The 11036-nt window shown below is 50.2% G+C and overlaps 1 protein-coding gene across 1 annotated transcript; it reads left to right on the top strand.

The window, feature by feature from the left end:
- Nucleotides 1–633: 633 nt before the first annotated feature.
- LOC125970579 (janus kinase and microtubule-interacting protein 3-like) lies at nucleotides 634–8957 on the top strand. Its single transcript, XM_068651092.1, has 14 exons — nucleotides 634–800; nucleotides 3139–3378; nucleotides 6233–6424; nucleotides 6539–6622; nucleotides 6843–6905; nucleotides 6992–7090; nucleotides 7176–7273; nucleotides 7355–7409; nucleotides 7530–7595; nucleotides 7657–7725; nucleotides 7802–7879; nucleotides 7936–8169; nucleotides 8249–8374; nucleotides 8744–8957. Exons 1-13 carry the CDS (start codon nucleotides 675–677, stop codon nucleotides 8363–8365), a joined length of 1521 nt encoding a protein of 506 aa, XP_068507193.1. The 5' UTR covers nucleotides 634–674; the 3' UTR covers nucleotides 8366–8374; nucleotides 8744–8957.
- Nucleotides 8958–11036: the final 2079 nt, after the last annotated feature.

The following is an 11036-nucleotide window of genomic DNA, read 5'->3' on the forward strand; positions in this document are numbered from 1 at the left end:
CGTTTGTGTAGTTTGCGTTGCGTTGTATCTGTGAATGTTGGTTTAGGCTAAATGTTAATGTTTAATTTCATTCCTTTAGGTTCCACGGTGTTTGTTGGCTGTATGTTTTCCACTGCAAGAAGAGGCTCGTATCATTGACCAGCAGGAGCTACAATGGTGAGTACCCCTTTCGTCTTCCATTTATGTTAAACACTTCCTATTTCATGTCTAACAGTACTCGATTTAACAAATAACCATAAATAAATACAGTGTGGGCAGTCACGTTAACATATGTGATTATCCTGCCTAATATGTTTATCACAAATATGTCACTAATCACTAATATGTTTATTTGTTTATCACAACACCTTTGGACCTTCAGCAATCGATTATTTCCCTTCATCTACATAGAGACAGAACGATGGTGTCTTAAACATCTCATTCATTTCACCAAATAACTTCACGCAGGTGGATAACGGCCGTCTCGGTCACGCTATGTTGCGTGATGCAGTTTTGAAGAACCAAATGCATTTATTCAATGAATAAGTCAAGCTAGTTCTATGTTTATGATGTTGTAAGTTACGGTACCGATTGAAGTTGAGTTCGAAGCCAGTGGAAAACAGCGCTGCGTTTGTGCTCTCCAGGTACAAATGTTGTGATCTCTGACTGACGACCGGGCGAGACTCGAGTAAGAGATGTCCAAACGAGCTCCGGCAGGGCGGGCCAAGGCGGAGCGAACGGACGCCCTTCAGGCCGCCAATGACGAGCTGAGAACCAAACTGATGGACGTCCAGTTAGAACTTCAGCAGGAGAAGAACAAGGTGAAAACCTCAACAGACAGACACTGCCTGCCTCCCTGCCTGCCTCCCTGCCTGCCTCCCTGCCTCCCAGTTTTCCCGATGTAGATTAGACATGCGTGTGCCATGACTGTGTCAGCCTACATCAACAAATGCACCGAGGACGTCAGCACCACTAAGAATATCATCACCCGGGGCAACCAACGACCCTGGATGACTGAGGAGGTACGTCAAACGCTACGAGCGCGGAACTCTGCCTTCAAGTCTGGCGACAAGGAGACACTGAGGACAGCGAGAGCCAACTTGAACCGTGCCATCAGAATAGCGAAGCGAGACCGCAGTCGAAAATTTCAGGATCGTTTCCACGACGTCAAAAACATCAGGAGTATGTGGCAAGGCATACGGGCGATTACAGACGAAAACTCACCCTCCCCCCCCCCCCGGTGGGTGTAGTTGATGCTGACTTTCTAAATGGTCTAAATAACTTCTTTGGGAGGTTCGAGGCACTAAACGGCAGTCCAGCAGTTAAAACTGTCCCCCATCAGGAAGAGGAGGTACTCTGCCTTGACTCCGCCGATGTGTTGAAGACCCTGAGGAGAGTCAACCCCTGTAAGGCCCCTGGCCCGGACAACATTCCTGGGCGTGTGTTCAGGGAATGTGCAAGTCATCTGGCTGGGGTCATCACAGACATTTTTAACACCTCGCTGGGCCAAGCCACAGTGCCGGCGTGCTTTAAGACTGCCTCCATCATTCCGGTGCCGAAGAAACCTCAAATCACCTCATTTAATGATTACCGGCCTGTTGCACTGACTCCGGTTATGATGAAGTGCTTCGAAAGGCTGCTTAAAGGTCACATCGTTTCCAGACTCCCCCTATTATTTGACCCGTTCCAGTTTGCCGACCGGCAAAACCGCTCCACTCAGGAAGCCATCTCCTCCGTTCTTCACCTGAGCCTGGCTCACCTGGAGGAGAAGAACACCCATGTGCGGAGGCTGTTCCTGGACTTCAGCTCAGCGTTTAACACCATCATCCCACAGCATCTGGTAGGAAAATTGGAACACCTGGGCTTCAACACCCCCCTTCGCAACTGGCTGCTAGACTTCCTCACCAACAGACCTCAGTCAGTCCGGGTCGGACAGAACACCTCTGATGTCATCACCCTCAGCACAGGCTCCCTTCAGGGCTGCGTCCTGAGCCCCCTGCTGTGCACCCTGATGACACACGACTGCGTCCTCAGGTTCACCACCAATCACATCGTGAAGTCAGCAGACGACACAACGGTGGTGGGGCTCATCAGAGACAACAACGACCTGGACTACAGAGAGGAGGTGGAGCAGCTGGTGGGCTGGTGCAGAGAAAACAGCCTGATCCTGAATGAGGAGAAGATGAAGGAGATCATCGTCGACTTCAGGAAAAAACAGCCTCACCACGCTCCACTGATCATCAACAGCTCAGCTGTGGAGGTGGTCAGCAGCACCAAATTCCTGGGGGTCCACATCACAGAAGACCTCACCTGGACTATGAACACTACGGCACTGGTCAAGAGGGCACAGAAGCGCTTGTACTTCCTGCGGAGGATGAGGAGAGCCCACCTGCCCCCACCCATCATGAGGACGTTCTACATAGAGAGCATTCTGACAAGCTGTCTCTCTGTGTGGTGTGGAGGCTGCACCGCCTCCGATTGGAAGAACGTGAGGAGAGTGGTGAGGACAGCAGAGAGGATCATAGGGGCTCCTCTTCCCTCCATTCAGGACATTTCATCTCAGCGCTGCATGTCCCGTGCCCGTAACATCATCAATGACCCATCACACCCCCACCATGGACTGTTCTCCCTGCTGCCCTCTGGGAAGAGGTTTGCAGCATCCGCTGCAGGTCCACCAGGTTCTGCAACAGCTTTTTCCCTGCTGTCATCAGACTGTTGAACACTAGAACTGTTGAGCTCTAAACTGAACTCTGCATCACACATTCACAGAACTGTACTTTATGACACTACGGACCTCTATCTTGCACTATCTCGCACTACCAACTTTACTGAACTTGTATAAACCCTTTAAATAGAAGTTTAATACATGGTTTAGCATTCCTCTGCACACTCTTGAATACTGTTTTGCCTACTTGCACTATTGCATAATTATCACTGCTGCACTTTATACTTATTTTTAATATATATATATATATATATATATATATATATATATAGTATATGTATATATATATATTTTCATAGGATATGTTACTTCTATTCAACTGCAATATCACTACTTTGTTGTAAGACGTATGCAACGGAATTTCGTTTTGTATGCAGCATGTGCAGACAAAATGACAATAAAGTTTGTCTAAGTCTAAGTCTAAGTCATGTCAGGTCAGCTGTCTGGAGAGAGAGAGAAGTCAGGACCTGCGGGCGGAGCACCACCGTGCCACCGCCGCCATGACGGAACTCAAAAGCAAACTCCATGAGGAGAAGCAGAAAGAGTTAGCCATTACCAGGGAGACATTACTGCGGCAGCATGAAATGGAGCTGATGAGAGTGATCAAAATCAAAGATGGAGAGATCCAGCGACTGAATGCCTTGGTCCTCAGCCTGAGGGACGGCTCCATGGACAAGGTGATCCGCTCTATCCGTGTCTGACTATCCGCACGCCACGTCGGGCTTCGATGCGGCCGCTACCGTATTGTGTAGCTTGTCCCCAGTAAGCGTCGCGGCGCTCCGTTGCGGTCTCAACGGCCCGGTGTGGCGCAATGTCTGCTCAGGTGAGGAGGGGGGGCGCTTTGCTGGCGGAGGTGGAGGAGACGCGGCGGTGTCGGGAGACCGAGCGGTGTCGCCTCCACCAGGAGCGCGGAAGAAGCCCTGGCAGCGGCCCAGCAGGCCTGGCAGTCCCGAGCGGCCGAGCTCCGATCGGCTCATCACCAGCATCGGGAGGAGCTGAGCCGAACCAAGAGAGACTGCGAGAGGGAGATCCGCCGACTGGTAGGACTGATCAGATGCGCGGTGCGTGGCTATGTTCCCAATTTCGTTGTATACCTGCAGTGCAATGACACCTAAGGCATTCTATTCTATTCTATTTCACAAGAAGAAAATGTCCGGTTGCTCGCTTCGCTTTTGTCACAGCAAAGGTGTTCTAGTCGATTCAAGAAAAAAATTGGCCGGTTGCTCTCTTTGTTTTTGTCACAATTCTGGCAAATGAGTTTGCCCGCCTGCCTGAGCGCTCCCCGTTTGTACATCCAGACGGATGAGATCAAGCTGAAAGACAGAGCGGTTAGTGTTTTGGATGAAGCCCTGGGGCCGGCCACGTCCACCGCCTTCAGCTGCAGACTCAGGCTGCCGAGCAGCAGATCGCTGCCCTGAGGGATTCCCAAAGGGCGGGCCTAAACTACCCTGGAAGTGGGGTCAACGCCGCTACTAGCAATCCTCTTCATTGCGTAAGCCACCTCATCACACACTTGCAGTACGCATGACTTAGTTCGTTGCTGGAGGAAGGTAGCACAAAAACAGTTTTGAACTTTGAACGAGTGCTTGTGTGTGTGTGTTGCGGGGCGTTTTCAGTCTCAGGAGGATCGGGACACGCGACGGTTTCATCTGAAAATCGCTGAGCTCAGCGCAGTCATCAGGAAACTGGAGGATCGAAACGCCCTGCTTTCTGAAGAGCGCAATGAACTGGTAATTTATTGACGGCACGCTTGAAGGTTTGCGCTACGTTTGATGCGCGCCATCCAGCGAGGCACCCATTGCGCTTGCTTATTAGTTGAGCGGCGCGGCGAGTCGGTTGCCTGGTAGATGTCTTTTATTGGGAGCCAAAGTTCAAACCGATGCAAAAGAAATGGATACGTTCTGGCCCGCGTGTTGTGCGTCTTTCACATCCCGCACTTCATGCTTGCAGCTAAAGCGACTGAGAGAAACAGAAAGCCAGTTTCTGCCACTCCTGTACAAAAACAAACGCCTGAGCAGGAAGAATGAAGAACTCTCGCTGGTGCTGTGTCGCCTTGAAAACAAAGTGCGCTTTGTCACCCAGGAGAACGAGGAGATGGCAAGCTTGGTAAGTCGACGCGGACAACGGCGGCGTGCCAACAGAGTCCACTGCATTTGTGTTCCACAGAGAAGGCCTAGTTCGCTCAATGACCTGGACCGCGGTTGCGGCCAGCAGGACGGTGAAATGGAGTTCCTTCAAGTTGTGGAGCAGCGGCACATCATCGACGACTTGTCCAAGGTCTTCAGGCAGGCGACTCGGTGCACGTACGGCAGCGCCGCGCTCGCTCGCTGTCGCCAGGAAACCTTTTCCGTCCAAAGCTTGGCCGGCGGCCGCCATCCAAAAAATTGGCCCCTTAAATTCCGACCTTTCAAGCAGGAGCATTGTGCGCACGCGTTTGAACACGCTTTAGACTTGTTTTGCCGTTTTCAGCAGCTCAAAGCTCCCGTTTTGTCAGCGCCTTTGCCACTCGCTGTGCGCTGAAAACGACGGACTTGCCCGGCTGCTCAGCCCGTCAACCATGAGCCGCGAGCGCGACGTCATTGTCCGTAGGCAGCTAGTGGCAAAATGCACCCTGTTAGAGTTGCGCTCGCTCCAACTTATTTTGCAAGAACCACACGGGAGACAAGTAAGTTCTTTTGGACACCTGCAGGTGGAGAGTCCATCCGTTGTACGAATGAAGTCTGACTCTCGGCTCCTGCACGAGCATTTTAATTAAGAGAAACAGGGTGGGTGTAAGAGTGGATTGAATAGAGGAAGCCCTTGACCTCTAGTCAAAACATAGCAAGGGGTGTTTTACGACTTTGTGTAGGAAGGGATAAGCGATAGGGATAAATAAGGGATAAATAATATTATTTATTACAGGTCGCAGTCAAAGTCAAAGCAACACAATGATACGATAAAGATAATCTGGAAAACCCTGACACACCCTGTAGTTGTCACTTTTGGAAAAGACGAGCGTCCCTCCAATCATCGCCGGTGACGTGTTTTTCAGGCTCTGGAGACAGGAGCTCATGTCAGAAATGTCATTGTGAGTCGCGTTTGTTTCTGCGCCGGAGCCGTTCGTTCCCTTTGCATCCAAAGAATCTCAAAGGCGGATTATTTGTGTCGACAGGAGAGAGATTTGCTGCTACGATACCGACGTCGAGAATCTCTGAGGAGGAACAAAGCGTGAGGTCCTGCAAGGTGAGTCTGTTTGTTTGCGGCTGCTTGGTGTTGCGCAAGATGAAATGGCCTTTTTCTCGCTATCGTTCCTCTCGTCGATTCATCGTGAGGTGTCGCTTCAGTTTGTTCAGAGAGATGTTTGCTTCCGCGCCCGCAGGTCATCGAAACATTTTACGGCTACGACGAAGACGTGTTGGTGGACCCGGACGGATCGTCCTTGTCTTTTCACACCGACAGAACCCCCGACACGGAACCCGAAGAGGTAGCCCGCCATTTCTGCCAGCGTATTGGCACCAAACATTCCTCTTCAGCCTGGAATCGGACTCGTCTTTGCGTCGCGGGTGCTTTGTCGCCGGTCTGACTGATTCTGGTACTAGTGCTGTGTTGCATTGGTGTGTGCATGAAGAGGCGGAGCTTCGCTACCGCCAGCTGACGCAAGAATATCAAGCGCTGCAACGAGCCTACGCTCTGCTAGCCCAGACCAGCGAAGGGGACTACGACGCCGAGAAGGAGATCAAGGTGGCGCCCCTTCCCGCAACCCCCGGCCGGGTCGCAGCCTCCCCGTTCTCACCCAGCCTCGGGTGTTCTCTGGTCTGAAAGGAGGAGGAGGAGCCTCCCTCCTCCTCCTTTCAGACCAGAGAAAAGCTGATGGTAGAAATGGGTCACTATCAAAGCAGAGTAGCAGATCTGGAGTCAGCGCTGAAGCAACAAGGACAGGTAAGCTCATCAATGAGCACACCTTTTTCTCAGACAAAATAGCTACATTCTTCAGTCACTCATCCGTCTGGCATTACTGGACCAACCCCCCCCCCCCCCCCCCCCGAACGTGGCTGGGAAAATGCGGAGAAAAGCAAATGTCATTTTCCAGTCAACCAAAGAATTTGTGGATGAAAATGACACAACATTCCAAAGCTGTCCACGCGTTTGTCTCTTCTAGAATGTCAAGTGGGTGGAGGAGAAGCAGCTGCTGCGTCAGAGCAATCAGCAGTTGGCCGAAAAGGTGACGGAAAGAAAGGCGCTGGGCGGAGTCGCTTGGCGTCACACCTGTCGGGAAGCCCCGCAGATGAGGTCTGACTGTCTTTTCAGGTCAGGCGGATGGAGGCGGAAGAAGCGCGTCTGAAAGAGCACATCCAGGATATCCGAGACCAAAACGAACTGCTTGAGTTCCGCATCCTGGAGCTGGAGGTGGGAAGACTCGCACAAGCGTGTTGAGGCCAGAGATGTGACGGACGGACGGACGGACGGACGGATGCATGCCTCTGCCTTTCAGGAGAGGGAGTGGCGCTCCCCCGTCTTGAAGTTTCTGCAAGTCCGTTTCCCAGACGGCCTCAGCCCTTTGCAGATCTACTGCGAGGCCGAGGGCGTGAGCGTACGTAAGGCGTCCCTCGCAACCCTAACCTTAACCCGAGGTCCCAGAACACCTTACATTGCTCCTTGCGCCTTTCCCCCGGACATCGTCATCAGTGATCTGATGAAGAAGCTGGACATCCTGGGCTATAACGCCGTAAGTGTATGTCGAACTCCTTATGTTCGCACTCCACGAGACTCGGCGGCTCAAATGTGACTTTTGGAAGGCTTTGCGCTGAAAGAAGCTTGTTGACGCTGTGCCTTTGGGCTCTTGCAGAATCTCACCAACGAGGAGCAGGTGGTCGTGATTCACGCCAGGACCCTTCTCACCCTAGCCGAGAAGGTAACGCGCACGTCCACGCACGCTCTCGCATTCTGCTTATGTGACAGCAGCCTTTCCTCAGTGGTTAGAATACATCAAAGTGACCAAGTCAGCACTTCAACAGAAGATGTTGGACATTGAAAGTGAGAAGGTAGACAGACACGCGACATCAGCCAAGGGGAACTCCGGCAATGTGCCCCAACAATTCTGACCTTGAGCTGTGCTAGGATATGTTCTGCAAGCAGAAGGGCTACCTGGATGAAGAGTTGGACTTCAGGAAGTGTTCCATGGACCAGGCTCATAAGGTAAGCCGCCCTCAAATCTCCCGCCGGACCACTGATGGACGAGGATTGCGGCCCAGAGGATCCTGGAGCTGGAGGCCATGTTGTACGAGGCGCTACCGCAGCGGGACTGCCCCGCCACGGACGGCGAAAAAGCCAGCCACGCTGGCGTGAATGACGTGCTGACGGCGGATCAGAGAGAAGAGCTTAGGAGCGCCGTGGACCAATGGAAGCGAGCCCTGATGTGCGAGTTGAGGGAGCGCGACGCTTGCATCCTCCAAGAGAGAATGGATCTGCTGCACAGCGCGCAACAGGTAAGGGCCCAAAGCCAGCCCGGCACTTACTTGCACGCTTACTGGCTTTTGAATGCCACTTTCCATTTGTCCGTCCTAGAGGAACAAAGAGCTGAAAGAATTCATCGAAGCTCAGAAGAGACAAATCAAACAATTGGAGGAGAAGTTTCTGTTTCTCTTTCTATTCTTCTCCTTGGCCTTCATTCTGTGGCCCTAACACCAGCTGGTGAGTGAGCTCCAGCGGCACCGCACTCGACACCTCCGATACACTGCCAGCCGGTCTCAGACGTTGGCAGACGCTCCGATGCCAACGTATACCCCCCGCCACGGTGACAGAGGCACCGCGTCACACCGGCGCTCATCCAATCAGAAGGCAGGAAAAGCAAATTCACATGCAGGGCACTTTTGAACCAGAAGAGAGCGCCACAAAAAACGGTTGTTGCCCCAAACGCGCACTAAAAAGGGTCAGAATAACAAGAGTCACACTGGCCAGCCGGGGCCACCCGTCCAGCTGTTTCTTCAGGGGGGAAAAAAATTGGAGTCACCGGTGAGTACATTTTGCATTTAGCTCTGCTTTTCTGCTTCTGTCTTCAAGTGTGTGGCATCCTGCGATCAAAGATTCAGCCAACCCCAAAGCGGTTGACCTCAACGTCCCACCACCATGCCTACCAGAGCAGGTGACGTGATGCTTTGGACATCCTTCCGTCTCAGATGCCCAAAAGTACTCTTTGCCACATCTGCGGCAATACGGTGTCTTTTCAAAGGTGCAAATAAATCCAGCGTGGGCGGAACACGCACGTCTTCGGTTTTTCCCGCTTTGTTTGTGTGACAGCTGTTGTGAAAATTTTATACAAATAAAGTTGTATAGTACAGGTTTGGCCAAGCCGCAACTCCCGAACCGCATGCGGCTCTTTTATGTTCATATCAACATTTGTGTGTGTGTGTGGGGGGGGGGGGGGGGGGGGGGGGTGGCTTCACTTGAGTTCAATTTGGTATTTTGGTCAAAAGCGCATGTGGTGAAATTCCACAAAGTAGGATGGGCAAACACATTTCTTTAAACTATGAGTGTCAATTGGGCTCTCGAAATGGCAGGGAAAAGATGCACAGCAAAACGAAAATACGTAGATGAACACAGGACGTTTTAATCAGAGTGGGAAAGTTTCTATTTTTTGTTGAACGTGATGGCAAACCATTCTGCCTGATATGTCAGACCTCAGCGCATTTCAAAGATTCAAATCTTCAGCGCCATGCACTTCAGCTCACTCCATGCTAACATTGATCAGGCGTCGAACCCGCAACATCATGCTTAAGAGGTGGCCATGCTAACCAGTGCGCCATTATGTCAACGCATAATAACTGTAAGTCTACTGATCAAAACAGCGGTTACTATATGACGTCGCTACGTCGTGGTCACGTGACGCAGACAAGACGTCAATGGACGTGGGCAGAGTTAACTTGTTTAAAAGGGAGTGGGCAGAAGAAATATTTAATTTATTTAAATCTATTTTGAGTGCACACCATTATGCCAATGCATAACAACTGTAAATCTACTAAACAAAACAGCGGTTGCTATATGACATCTGCCACGTCGTGGTCACGTGACATACGTGACGTCGATGGGCGTAACTTTCGCCGGAATTCAAATCCGCGGGGAGAGGTAACTTGTTTAAAAGAGAGTGGGCAGAAGAATTATTTAATTTATTTAAATATATTTGGTGTGTGCGCCATTATGTCAATGCATAACAACTGTAAGTCTACTAAACAAAACAGCGGTTGCTATATGACGTCTGCCACGTCGTGGTCACGTGACGCGGACGTGACGTCGACGCCTACTTTACATCCCACCGATCACAGGACCCCTCGGCTGCATAACCGTGCCCCCTTCCCAACCAATCGGATTTGCTATACGCGAAAACGACGCCAATGGAAAGAGCTTCCGCCCAAATTTAAATCCGTGGGCGTGGCTCGCAGCAGGAAGTAGGAAAACGGCGGCGATGTTGACAAAGACACAGCGGATGGTAACATACGACTAACAAGAGAAATATTTTTATTTTCTGCTTGCAACTGGACCGTCCAGAGCGTACACGGTAAGTACAACTCATCGTTTTTAAAAAGAAGTACTTTTGTTGCCCTGAAAAGCGAGTGAGCGTGGCGTTTGTGGGGGACGTCGAATTTCGACGATTCTTTCTGGTCAACGGTTGTAAATGATTGTGTTGATTAAAAAAGAAAACTTGATGTAACTCTACTTTTAACTGCCGTTTCAGATAGATTTGGAATTGCATCACATCCAATTTTGCCTAGAGCGTACACGGTAAGTAACACTCATTGTGTTTAAGGAGATTTACGTTTGTAATAGCAGAAGTGTAGCCGCGTTGCGTTGTACGTGTGAAAATTGGTCGAGGCGAAATGTTAATGTTTAATTTCATTCCTTTAGGTTCCACGGTGTTTGTTGGCTGCAAGTTTTCCACTGCAAGAAGAGGCTCGTATCATTGACCAGGAGCGAGCTACAATGGTGAGTAGCCATAACATTTATGTTAAACACTTCCTATTTCATGTCTAACAGTACTTGATTTAACAAATAACCATAAATAAATACAGTGTGGGCACTGAAGTTAACATATGTGATTATACTGCCTAATCTGTCACCGAGTAGATTGTTGCAAAGTAATATAAGATCCAAAGTTGTAATTCAGAATAGTTTTCAAAAGAAGGCCATTAGAATTATATACAAGTCTGATTACCCTGAACATAACAACAAGCTATTAATTAAATCACAAATTCTTCAATTCAAAGATTTGGTAGATTATCAGACAAATAATGTCTAACAGTAATTGATTTAACACATCACAATAAGTAGATTGAGTGTGGGCACTCTCAAGTCTCTAATC

This window comes from Syngnathus scovelli, chromosome 6 (assembly GCF_024217435.2).
Source record: "Syngnathus scovelli strain Florida chromosome 6, RoL_Ssco_1.2, whole genome shotgun sequence".
Classification (NCBI taxonomy): domain Eukaryota; kingdom Metazoa; phylum Chordata; class Actinopteri; order Syngnathiformes; family Syngnathidae; genus Syngnathus; species Syngnathus scovelli.